The sequence below is a fragment of the Varanus komodoensis genome, unplaced genomic scaffold (genome assembly GCF_004798865.1).
Source record: "Varanus komodoensis strain SLA01 unplaced genomic scaffold, ASM479886v1 scaffold16, whole genome shotgun sequence".
Classification (NCBI taxonomy): domain Eukaryota; kingdom Metazoa; phylum Chordata; class Lepidosauria; order Squamata; family Varanidae; genus Varanus; species Varanus komodoensis.
The window spans coordinates 13,611,294-13,625,075 of record NW_025335468.1 but is presented as its reverse complement, the minus strand read 5'-3'; the positions used below and the strand labels follow the sequence as shown (position 1 = coordinate 13,625,075).

Below are 13,782 nucleotides of genomic sequence, written 5' to 3'. Positions count from 1 at the left end.
AAGCCACAGTGCCCACAAACACCATGTTGCATATGCAAGCCTGATAAGAGGTTGTCCGGTTGTGTAAACCCAAGGGGCATGGCTTATACAAGAGTTAAACAAGCCTCACAGGACCCCAAAAGAAGCCATGGGTTATTCAAGGGTTATTTAACCTCTGCATATAATGCACACACTCTGAGTTCACATGACAGAAGAACCCAGATGGGGGCTGCATGTTCAAAATGGCAGATCCATAGGCACAGCCTCACCATGGGCTGTCATTTTGTGAGAACAGTTCAAAAGGCTCACTGCTCATCTGTAATTCAGTAAGTATATATAGCTGCAGCAAATTTTATATATTTAGTTTGAATAATATATTGCCTCAAGTCATACTCTTCCTGCACAAAGTAAAAAGCCATCATAATGTGGCCATTATTCATTCTTAATTCTAAACAAATCCCCCTATAGTCACATCTGTGGATCTTTATGTAGTGTGGAAGGGCATCAGTACAGATTAGAAGGCAACACTGCAAATATTGCTATGATTAGATAAATTAGATTACTTTCTATATGCAATTTTATCACACAAAACTGGAAAAGTAATAATTCTGCATTGACAGCTTAACACTAGGGCCATCGGATCATTTGGATTGCCAGCTCCAAGATTGGATAATCACTTCTAAAACTGAAGATCTGCACTCAGATCTCCCCTCCACTTGCTGAAGCCTGTGGAAAGAGCCATATCAACTGTATCTCCAAGGTCACAAGGGGCAAAGAGGATGTTCCAAGGGGAATAAAAATGGAGGTGATAGGTTCCTCCTAACATTTTGTATCTTGGAGGCATGTCACCCTTCTTCCCTTTCCAAATGAAGTGCTGAAGCTAAAAGACTGCAAGCAGCTGTCCAGCAAATACGCAGTGTGGGAAGAATAGCTCTTCCCACTCTGCATAAGATAGCTATAACCTCCTGATTGTGGAGGAATATGGCAGCACCATGCGACTGCAAGTTTACTAAACCAAAACAAAAATATTTATAATTTTATATTTATATTCATAAATATAATTTATATTTTCTGCAGAACTAGCAACCAAAATGGGGTGCACATTCTTTAGTAGAACATCATGAAAAGCAAGATTCAAATTCTGAGCTGCTTAAGCATTTTCATTTTATAAACTAAAAAAGGTTTTTAATTGGCATTTTTACTGATGGTTACATGATATTATAATTTAATTTATCACTATGTTTCCAGAAGAGAATAGTTGAGTTAAAAACTGAAATGGTATAATACATAAAGGAAGCAATCCTATGGCCTCTAGATATTACCTTAGGGGATTATAGGATTTTTCAGATTCCCAGATCCAAGGACAGCTACAATGAACCAAGCTTGAAGCTGGGAATTGCAGTTCTCTCTTGTCCTTCCCTCTCACAGCCAGCTGGAAAAACTGCAGTGGTTGCTTCCCAAGGACAACAATCTTAAAGATGGAGAAAAAAGGAGGCACTTGGGTTGGCAGTAAGGGACAGGGAGACTGGAATACAATCTATTCTGTAGCCTCTTCAGCCTTTCTCGCTCCCCTTCCTGAGCACTCTGGCTAGATGGACTGAAAAATCCATTTAACAAAACAGAACATGGGAGGATGGCGAGCACCTCCTGCTTCTTCCACTCTACATAGGGTGATCCTATGTCTTTGGGGGGTTATCAGCACTGTACCTTGAGCAGGGAGAAATAGAAAGCATTCAAATTATGATATTCATCATTTTGTGCTGTCACTTGTGATTTTGTTTGTTTGATTTTAAAGATCCTGACTGGACAGCTTTGAGACTTTAGTAAGTAAGAAAGACACAGAATGTACCTGTAAATAGTATAGATTGCAAGGACTGCATTTCTGCGCACATAGCTGTGCCGATGCTCTAGGCATGCACGAATGGCTGGCATCAGTGGTTCCAGTAGTTCTGGTTCTTTAAGCTTGCAAAGAAAACGAAGAGTGGAGCCTCTGATGAATTCATTTGGATGTTGAAGATCCTAAGACAACAGAAGCAAAATGTTTGTTTTCAGAAGAAACAAGATGTTCTTACTTTCCTTTCTTTTTACCCCCCTAATCTAGAAAAGGGTAATTTACACAATGGAAAATCGATATCCATTTCTGCAATAAAGCAACAGCCTGATACAAGCAGTGGCTTTTTAGGAAGGATGGGGAAGAACAACGGCTACTATCCTCCTATCTCCATGAGTACAAACAGAAGCATCCTTTCACTGAGTGAGCAAATCTTCAGATCTAAGATCCAAGCTAAACCTACATAGAATCTCTATTTATACTTTGCACAGTGCTGGTTTTTTGGGCTTCAGTTAATAAAGATTTTTTTTAAAGAAAATTCTAAATTTAACACAGAGGGACTAAGGGTGCTGGTTCATCAGGCACAGGACACTGTGAACTAACATTTTTAAATGCATGTCTCCATCTTGAAGGAAAATTATTTGTGACTAAGAAAAGCCATTTGCCCAAAGCCATTTAGATAAGTATAGCCATGGAGAGATTTCTTCTCTAAGAACATGGACTGAAATCCTGAACATACTTGCAAGTAAATATTGGGATCAGGCCGTTAAGTCCAACATTCACACAAAAGGATCAGCCCAGTTTTCAAAATATACTATTTGTGTAGTGCTGCTCAAGTGCTTTGACAAAAATGTATTAGACTTTTGGAGATACTTATTTTTCCAAAGAATTGCAATGGTAAAGTTCTCAGCACAAATAAATGGCCAATATTAGCTTCAGGGCAAGCATCATTCTGCACATGACACGGGAAATGTAAGCTCACACAGTCATTTTCTGAAATGCTGTAATAATGGACTTAGTAACCAAAGATGAAGCATTAGTAGATAATCAAATATATTACTCAACTAAAAATAGAAATAAAGTCAAAGAACAAACACCATTGCAGTTACATTGCACACTGTAGATATTTCATAACCAGCATTCTGAAACTGCAAGGTAGGTACCCTCACAGAGATTTGAGAAGGGATTAGGCCAGGAAGAACTTATTTTTTTACTTCTATCACCACACCAGTTTTGCTGATATCATGACTAAATTATTATGGACCTATTTCAACATGTATCACAGTTGCCTGGTTTCTATGTATATATGCCAGCTTATTCAACCCAGATGTGCACACACTTCGTGCCTGCCTACTTTATCCTTATGCTGACTCTTCACAGCATGTCACAACTGAAAAATTCCTAATTAAATAAACAGAGTTACCCATTAATACCTTGACACAATAATTTTAGTTCCCAGGATCCAGGTCTCAAACCATCTACAAAGCATAGTTTAAGAACGTGGTTTATCCAAATCCTGGTAACTATAGTTACCTAGTTTGGGCATTAGCAGGAAACTTTGGCTAATGAGCCCTTCAGTTGCTATATGCCAAGATGGAAAAAGTAGCAAAGACAGAGTGAGAGAGGACAAGGTTTGTACATATTTTAGTTTACTAAACTGAGATATGTACAACCAAATTGAGCCTTAATTGATAGCTGGATTATCATCTGTGGGGATCCAAAACTTGTCATAAATTGTATTAGTTTGTTCCTAAATCTAATCCAACCAATCAATCCCTTGCTATAAGAATAAGGCTTACAAGCCACTTGATCAGTATGTTTTATTTTAAAACCAGTGTGGTGTAGTGGTTAAGAGCATGGGGCTGGGACTCAGGAAATCTGGGTTCTACTCTCCACTCAGCCATGGAGCTCACTGGATGACTCTGGGCCAGTCAGAGATTCTCAGCCCAGCCTACCTCACAGGTTTGCTGTTGTAAGGATAAGATTGAGAGGAGAAGGAGAACTATGGATGCCACTGTGACATCCTTTTTAAAAGATTCAGTTCATAATCATTTCCTTCACAATTTGGAAAGTTCCAGTCATGACAAAAATGTAAGAATCTGTTGTACAGACAAGCTTGTCTTTGAAGTTCTGCCAGATCAATTATATGTGAGAAAATAATGTGGCTGGACAAGAAACTGCATAAGCTGACAATCTGCTACTTCTAACATGAGGATTTCTGGATGTATTCTGAAAAACAAATTACACATAACACTGATGTGGGAGTTTGTCGACCTGAAATATTAGAAGTCATTTGGCAAGTAGCATTCTGCCTAGTAAACACCCCCCAAACTAGCTCATTCCACAAGGACGACATGAGAATTATAAAGCTGCTTTTTAAAAATCATAGTCCAGTGATATTAATCATATTATGGTTGCATATCAGAAACAAAATAAACGGAAGATTAACCTTTCTGTAGGCATCACAAACAAGGATCATTTCTTGCAGGAGCCTCCCATCTGGAGTAGTCTTGGGAACAATCTCCCAAAATACTAAAAGCAGTTTTTTAATGGTATGGTCCTGAAGTGGCAGCACAAAACGAATAATAGTCATCAGAAGTCCTGGCAGCTTTTCACCATTTAAGATCATTATGATTACTTTCTTCAAGGCCTCCGTCTTTGACTTCACATCTCCCTTTTCTGTAAGGCAAAAGAAGTTGCTTAAGTTAGCATTAAGCACAATATATGCTAGCACAGCAATCCTTAAACTTTGTTGTACTGCATACTATTGCACCAGCTCACTTGTTCTTTAGATGTTACTATATTTTGTTATAAGGTTATCAGAACCCTTTCAAGCTAGAAAGGCTTCTGGACACTTATGTAGTACTTATGTGGAGGTGGAGTCAGGCTAAGCAAAGCAGAGAATTTATGACAGAAATATAATATAGCATTGAACATGGTGGCTTGTTTGAGGGCATCAAAACCTGTGAATTTATGGGTTGTTCTAGGGGTTATTATACCTACAATGGGTGTCATCCAAACCAAGGTGCTCCAACCCATGGTAGGTGACAGTAACTGGAGCTGCTTTGCAAGAGGGGCAAAACCCCTGGCCAATCTTACTAAGTGGCTCCCACCTTTGTCAGCCATCCCAGAAGCTCCCAAATAGTACTTAGAAAGAGAAGGCCAATGCCAGCTACTCCAATCACAAGCCATTTCAGGCTTACTGCAATGCACTTTCCCCTGTAATTTTTTTTGCTGAAACCGCAAAAGTTCTGACAACCATGGATAGTGCATTAAAGCAGTCCCTTGAAGGGGTTGCCCATTGTTCCTAATTTTCATAAATTAGAAAGCTCCTCCCTCTTCCACATTGCCCACCCAAGGCAATTAAAAATAACTTTTCTCTGCAAATAAAGTGAGCGGAAATAATGAAGTTTATCAACCAGAAGCTGCCTTCTCAAGTTACCACTGAAGCATTTGGAAGGGACTACCATTGTTGTTAAAACAGGTATTGCAAAGGCTAGCTTTTACAGTTTGCTTTCATGATCTCAAGGAAAAAGGGTTTTAATTGGGTGGGGGGATGAAATGGTTCATGATCACGGGGGTAAGCAGGGAGACAACTCGGTCTTCCTGTGGTGTTCCCTGGGGCAACCACAGAGGGAACTAGAGGGGATAAGGGAGAGGGAGGAAGCTGAAGTGAGCTGAAGCATCCCTTGGGCATTGCATGTCCAAACCACCATGGTTTATTGCTAATGTAGATTGGAATAATGTTTGAAAGTACCCAAACAGATGAAAAGCCTATTTGTAAGGATGAAGCAGTGCAAACAATACTTGGTTTAGCTGTAACTCAACGTGACTTAGTGGTCAGCACCATCATTTGAGAAATATACAAAAAAGTTTCAATGGGAGACTTGACTTAAATCAACCTTTTTGCTTTGAGGATTTAAATTGATCCATTCTACTTTTCAGTGAAGTCAATTCACTTTTAGGACAAATTCTTATACCTGACTACCAACTCGGAGATGCCTAAAACATACCCAAGGGACAGTTTCTTTATGTTATGACAACACTTAGTTGACAATGCATAAAATTTCTCTGCATCCCACTTTTTCAATGAAGCTATGAAAGATAGCAGAGAAAGCTGAGTTTTAATTTTAATACATCATCATTTGTATTGTAAAGTGACTCTTTGGCCTCCAATCTTTTCCCAGAAAAGTTTGGTGAGGATGCAAAGTAGTTCACCTGCTCTGAAGAATCTTTTTCCCTGGGTATTTGACTGGATCTCTCTTGCTACTCAAGCAACATAAGATCGATTTATAAAAAGACTACTGTCTCCAACTGTTGTGTGATTTGTTAACCCTTTTATTCCCCACTATATACTTGCATTAGATTTTTCAGCTTTAGCATTAGAGGACTACCTTATAGCTTTTTAATGTGTAAAGGATTCACATTTTATGGATATTTTATATTCTTTGTGTACTCAGCATTCTTCCATGGAATATTATGTGCCTTAAATCAATCAATCAATCAATCAATCAATCTCTCTCTCTCTCTCTCTCACACACACACACACTCATACAAAATAATTTTAAATCGTATTACTTACCCAAATCATTCTTTAAACTTATTTCAGATGGTGGTTCTGAGTCCATTGGAACAATTATTAATGTATAGCACACATTCTCTGCAGCTGTCATTGTAGCTTCTTCTCAAAGGTTTTCTTAATGCAAGCACTTGTTAAAAGATATTTCATAAACTCTAGAAAACAAATTCATTAATTTGTTGCTAATTTCTTGCTAACTCAGTTATGCTTCTATACACAGCCTAAAAGAAGACATCAAAATTTCCTGTCAAAATATTGAAACCTGCACTTGTTGCAACCCTTTCAAGGCACAGGGCATCAAGTGTGCAAATCTCTCTAACCAAATATTAGTGGAATAGTGCTACTATAGTGCTACTAACCTCAACAGAACTGATTACACATACACTGGTCTACAAATTTTGGGAAAGTATCAAACTTCAAGATAAAATGTGCTAATTCTTACATATTTTGATTAGATGAATTAGAAAACAGGTGATAAAAATTGCTGGTTGGCAAAAGTTTTCAAGATATTTCACAATAAAGATTTATACACAAGAGAGTATATTTGCCTACAAGGGAGGGAGGTGTCTAATGATCATGATGCCTCGTAACTTTTCAATAAAATATGGTAGAACAATGAAAATGGTACCACATGGAAATTTATAAATTTATCTTCACTTTGAGACAAAATATTATTATTTAACTGTAATTTATTGTTTTTATTGCAAAGTACATTTGTCTTGGTCAGATCTACACATCATACAGTTACATTTGGTGGCTTGTGAAAGTGTCATTGCCTAACATTTCCAAGGAACAGTTGTGTGATATTTTCCCTCAGAAGTCAAGATGCCTCAAACTGTGTAAACAATGCAGATAACAATGCTACGTTGGGGCGAGGTTACATTTGCATCTCAAAAGTGCATTATGATGGCAGTGGTAAAAAAAGGCATACCACCTATATTTTGGATGCAAAATAGGGGATCAGGACAAGAGTTGGGCCCCTTATTATGGTTGCATTACATGTGCGACTTAACTGCGTCATTGGCTAAACAAAAAGGAAAAAGTCCATGCCTTTCGCAGTCCCAATGGTGTGGAGGGAACCCACCAATCATAGTAGCGACTGCTATTTTTGCATGGTTCCCCCCATTGCAAAAGGGATCTCAAAAAAGAAGTGGACCATAGAATATCCAAATATTGCATCTGCACTGCATCCTGTACCCCATGGTGAGGACTTGCCAATTCCAGATCCACCAGAATCCTACTCTCTAGACTCAGATGATGATAAAGACAATGAGCAGGATGCAGGTGATCTGGGGCCGTCAATGTCAGTGGACCCAAACTTTAGCCCACCGTATGCTCCTTCTGAACCACATCTAATTTCACAGAGTAAACTAAATGACATCTTGCAGAAAAGTTATGGAGCATGATCACACATCCCCCTCGTAATTTTGAATTATTCTGATGCAATTTTGACCTGACGCTGTATCTTGGAAAATGGACCCAATTAATACTCAGGACTTAATTTTCCTTTATTAGTGACCCAATTCTGGTAAAATTTAGTAACTTTCATTTCTGAGGCTTTCTCCTTGCAGACCAGTGAAATCAAAGCTGAAATCCTCAGGGCACTCACACAATACCTGTCTAATCAAAAGTAGAAATATGGTTAAAACTCAGTGGGCACAACATCACCAAGACTGAGGACATAGTTCCACTAATTTCAATGCCAAAATCAAATACATACTTAATTGCTTAATCTAAAATCAAATGCATGCTATTTTAAAATAATAATAATAATTTTAAATAAACTTTGTCATGAGTAAATGTAGCAATCACAAAATAAGATGACAGACTTCGTTTTTTAAGCAGTTATTGATCTGTAAGAGACAGGTCTTCTTATGGACTGGTAGCAACTTAAGAACAGGATGTACTGGGCTCAGGGAAAAACTGCAACACTGAAGTCCCACAGGATTCATAGTGAAACCTGTGCTATCTACATTGTTCATAAGTGATCCAGAGTTAGTGGACAGGTTTGTAGAATAAAATATTCAAGATGGTGAAAAATCAAATAGATTTTTGGATCTCTCCAGAGAAGTTGAGTGCTTAACAAATTGCAAAAGAGAGGCAATGGAAATAATTGTAAGGCAGTAATATGCTTTTGTAAGATGTGGCATCTTCCAGACTTTGCAGATATAAATCCAAAGTTTAATATTTATAGTTTTGTGTTTAAGGGGAAGAGTCCTCAACGACTGGGCTTTAAAATCTTTCTATACAGGCAAAAACCAGTCCAAATACCCCCACACACACTAAGATCAGGCACTGATTGCAGCCACTAGGATTATATTTCACAGAGCTCATGGTGGAAAATAAAATAAAAAGCTTTGTACATAGCTTGATAAGGTTTAAAGTGGTAATGGATGGCTAGGAAAAATATACTGCAATCCTGGTGGATAACTTAATAAAATATTGATTCCATGCAGTGAGGCAATAAGGGAGGATTACATTCTAAGCATTATTAGCAAATGAACTGATAAGTGTTCAATAATAAACACTCATATAAAAACCCATCGTGTGGCCGCATTTGGAATACTGTGTACAGTTCTGAATGTCCTATTTGAAAAAAAAATTGTAGAGCTGTAAAAAGTGCAGAACACATCAAGCAAAACTGAAAACAGATTAAAGCAACTTCTCTATAACAGAAAGCTAAAGACTTTTGTGTCTAAATAAACAGCAAAAGAAACAGGCAAGACATGGCAGAGAAATATAAAGTCATACATAATGCAAAAAAGAAAGGATAGAGAGAACAAAAATTTTTGCAGTTATGTTTTGCTAATTTAAGGTAATTCGGGCCAGAGAGCTCCTAGCCTTACAGGTCAACAGATATTGTGCAGCCTTTCAGTCTTCCCCCCACCCTACAGTAAGAAAAAAGATGGAAGACAACACTGAAATAATGTAGGGTAATATCTGGACACCCCTCCCCTATAAAAATTTTGTGAATGGGGCAGTGCACTGGCATGAGAAAAAATAGCCTCATCTGAATTTACTGTCACAAGTTATTGTAACATCCACTGGCTTCAATAAGTAGAAGGGTTTTTTTTAACCAAAACTCTGAACTTTATTCTAGGATATCTTCTACACGTTGGCTCGTAAAGAAAGTTTACTTCAGCACTATTAAGTTCAGAAAATTATCTGGCAGGTGGCCACTTGCCTCAATCCTACACAACAATCACCGGACGGCACTTTTGCGTCCTGTGTTCTTTTGATCCAGAAGGAAATCCCGCCCTGCCCGCTTCTTGCCTCAGCGCAGTACCCCTATTCAGACCCCAGTGCACTGAGCACGGAGCAAGCGGCGGGTCCGGGGCAGAGGCACATTCATCCTCGTGCTGCCCTGGATGCGACGGGGCAGCCGGTCGTTACAAGGCCCCCTGTAGGGTTTAGGGCTCGGTGTCTTCCGGCAGGAAAAGCTGGGTCTGCCATCCAGGCGCCTTCTCTGCCTTACTGCCACCCCAGGGCCCGCGGCCTCCCACCTGAATGAGCCTCTGAAAAAACTCACCGCCACCGGCTCGCCGCCTGCCTTCCCCTCACTCAATCCAGGCGCCTCTTGGGCCCCGCTGCCCGGTCACAACCGTCCAAGGCGTGCCAAAAAGGGGGCTTCGAGGGCGGCGACCTCAACCCCGAGGTGCCTGTTTCGGGCTGGGCAAACGGTGGACGAACCCGTGCAGCGGCCGCCGCCTCCGCCTCCTCAGTTCGCGCAGCGGGTCGGCCTCTCTTTCCTTCCCCCCCTTCCTGCTCCAGCTGACGTGGAAGCACTCCGCGCACAGGCCACATCGATAGTACGGCGGCCCTAACGGGACACGGTTCCGCCGTTTGCAGAAACGGCCGCTCGCATTGGGGGAAAGCGCGGCCTCTTCCGCTGCCTCCGCGAGGCGGGTGGAGCCTCGTCGCAGCGCCGTCGTGGCCAGCCCACGGTGGGGGCGGGGGAGGCAGCGGGGCGCTCCGTTCCTGACCTTCGGCTAAAACGGTCGAGTGGCATTTATTAAACTTAGATCCCGCTTTTTCCTACAACGAATTCAAAGCGGCTTACAGTATGTCCTCTTAAACCGCCGCGGAGTGAGCGTGCCTTGCTGTTAATCATTAAGGATAAGTCCCAGCCAGTGCCACGGGCTCATTTGCACGGGCTCATTCCCTGCTTGCTTACCTATTACTAGCCAACGAGATGGTATTTAATTACCAGCTAGCGTGCCTATTCCTATACATATCTATATTGAAGAGGTACTGCGTTCAAAAGAGCGTATGTAAAGATTTGATCCCAGCCTACCATCACTAGGATCTGAGTTGAAAGGTAAAGGTTTCCCCATGACATTAAAGTCCTGTCATGTCTGACTCTTGGGGGCGGTGCTCATCTCCGTTTCCTAGCCGAGGGAGCCAGTGTTTGTCCAGTTTCCGTAGTCATGTGGCCAGCATGACTAAACACCGAAGTGCACAGAACGCTGTTACCTTCCCACCGAAGTGGTACCTATTTCTCTACTTGCATTTGCATGCTTTCGAACTGCAAGGTTGGCAAGAGCTGAGACAAAGCACAGGAGCTCACCCCATGAAGGATCTGAGCTCCAGCACATGAGTAACTTCTTTGAACGCAGTTTTCTACCCAAATGGAAAACCTGTTTCACAGAATGCATACTTTTTCTCACCCAATTCACTCCCATTATATTTTTCTCACACCAGATCACTGCCCATACATGGCACTCTCACCCAGTCATTGCCCTTAACCTACCTGCATCCATCCTTTCCACAAAAAGACTCTTCTGGCATGCAAACATGCCTGCATATTTGCAGGTGCACCCGCATACTCTCCTAACAAGCAAAAAACTTTAGGGATTCCTCCACATTTCCCTTATCTACATCAGCCCCTAAATTCTTTTTTGCTGCACAAACATGCAGTCACATGCTTGCATATCTATACAACTTCCCCGCCCCGCAGCTCCAAACTGTGCTCCCTGGCCTTCCCACTCCAACCCCTGGCCATCCGATTGACCCACCTCTGCCCTTCCTAGCATTCCCCACTGATTTCACTAGACCCCCAGCAATCCCCACCCTGCTTACCAAGAGCAAGGAAAGGAGTCGCTTTCTAGCTTCCCCCTCACATTTCTTGGAGGTAGGCAGGTTAGAAGAAAGCACCATCCTGCAACCACTTTCCAACTTCATTTCCCAAGAATGCCTCCAAGCCCCACTTGCAAGTCAGTGCCATGCCTGGGAAATGCAGATGGCAGAGGCTGGGGCCCCAGACCGCTTTGCAGAGCCAACCCAAGGCATTTTACTGCTTACCCGCACTCGATATCTGAGGCTTTCTTCCCACTTGCTGCCACAGTTGGCAGCAGCACCAAAGAAGTCCTTCTCTGTGACAGCCCCCAAATTATGGAATGATCTCCCCACTGAGGTCTGTCTGACTCTGTTGTTGTTCTTAGTCTTGAAGACGTGTCCGACCCATCATGACCCCATGGACAACATTTCTCCAGGCCTTCCTGTCCTCCACCATCCCTCATCACCAGGTTAAATCTGCCCTATACATTCAGGCATTTAACAATTTTAAATAGCACCAGAGGAGTGGAGGGGTGTTACATCAGCTATTTTTATCTTGCATAGTTGCATTAATATAATTATTTCAGTCATTTACATGTGGGTTCAAAATTTCTGTAGTGAAATTTTTATTAGCAGTACTATTTTATACTGTATTTTATGAATTTTAAACCACCCAGAGAGATTTGGCGATTAAGTAGTATGAAAATAGAACATTACATGGTACTTTGTCCTTTAATGGGAGTAGAAAACACAATGATAAATATCTGGGATTATGCTGTCCTTGTCATTATGGCAAGAATCTGTTGCAGGAGACAGCTACCTCATATAACTTAGGATATGGCCAGCCTGGGTTTACTTGGAAGTGAGTTCACCTGCAGATGAGAAAGCACAGAAAGGGTAGGGCATCTGAAGGCATTATACTGCCTCTAAATTGTATAGGGAAATGTAAATAAATAAAATAAAATAAAAAAATATCCTGCCCATATGCCAGTCACTTCAAGCATTTATGATGCAAACTAATATTCTGCAGAGTGGAAACAACTGAGACACTGTAAATCACAGGAAAAAAATTCTTCTCTTCCTATACACATTGCTAACACTAAGAGCACACACCATACATTCCTAGACATAAGCTCCATTATGTTCGCCACACATTAAATGGCATGTGTATGGTTTTCATAATTTCTTTTTAAGGTTTTAATCATTCAGACTTCTTCAACCACTGGGTGTAGAAATGTAATAAATGAAATTTAACCGGGCTTATACCTTAGTAATTGTGCTAAAGATAGGCAGCCATAGCCTACACTCTTATACACATTTACCTGGGAATATTAGGTTTTTCTGGTTTGCAATCATGGGAGAAGCAATCAATTGTAACCCATTGAAATCAATGGGAATTGAACACTGGATTAAAATACAGTAATTTTGGTGCAAATCAAGCACTCCTTTTTTATATTTTGGCTACCTTGCCACAAAAGCTTGTCACTGAAATTACTCAAGTTCTTTAAGATTTTTCTAAGCTTTCAGTTATTCTGTGGTCTTTGATTTTAAGATATCATTCTGACCATTAAAACAATCCAGCACAATATTAAAAGGTATCACGGTGACTCATCTAACATAGTTATAGCATAATAAAGGTCTGGATTAGAAACATAAGGAGAAAGATGAGAGACCAGTAATATGGATCTGAACTTCATCATGCTTATTGTAGTCCTACCTAATTGAGTGGGATTAAATGTAGCTAAGAATGTAAGCTTGTTAGTGTTTCATGCATAGTTTCTACTGCAAACCAGTATGTTTAGTGCTGGATTATACTCCAAGGTCCAGTTTGTGAGAGCTACTATGAATTAACAGTGCAATTTTATGCATGGTTACTCACAAGTAAGTCCTACTGAGTCCACTAAGGCTTACTCTCAGGTGTATTTAGTACTGTAGCCTAAGCAGTTTATAGAGAATTGCATTTTTTCTTATACATGACTTTTCCTTACTAAGAAAAAAAATGACCTCTTAGAAAAAGGCACAAGGCAGCAGCTTTGTTAAAAAGTTTTTCCTTATAGCACAGACTTTGTTTTATCAGCTGATCTTCACTCGTTTTTTCAAGTTTGGGCTTGGACGCGGGTTATTAATTGGAAGGGACGCAATACAAATTGTGGCTTGGATTGTAAGAGAACTTCAGTTCACAAAATGAATAGTACTCTCCCCCCAAGCCCCCCCCCCCCCATGCTGTCACCTATCACAAAAAAATTATGTGCGTCAAGGGACACTCCTGACCAGTGTGGGAAGAGGCTGGAGCCTCTACAGCAGGCCCCTCTCCCATGTTTTTCAGGAGTGTCTCCTG

The 13,782-nt window shown here is 40.7% G+C and overlaps 1 protein-coding gene across 1 annotated transcript in view; it reads right to left on the bottom strand.

The window, feature by feature from the left end:
* Window positions 1-10,212, bottom strand: part of COPB1 (COPI coat complex subunit beta 1) — a 29,135-nt gene extending 18,923 nt beyond the window's left edge. The window contains exons 1-4 of the mRNA XM_044425785.1: window positions 9,919-10,212; window positions 6,393-6,544; window positions 4,260-4,489; window positions 1,829-1,998 (exon numbers count right to left, since the gene is read on the bottom strand). Of these exons, the coding sequence (XP_044281720.1) occupies window positions 1,829-1,998; window positions 4,260-4,489; window positions 6,393-6,483 (491 nt within the window). The 5' untranslated portion in view covers window positions 6,484-6,544; window positions 9,919-10,212. The remainder of the gene's footprint in view (window positions 1-1,828; window positions 1,999-4,259; window positions 4,490-6,392; window positions 6,545-9,918) is intronic.
* Between the last annotated feature and the right edge of the window lie 3,570 nt (window positions 10,213-13,782).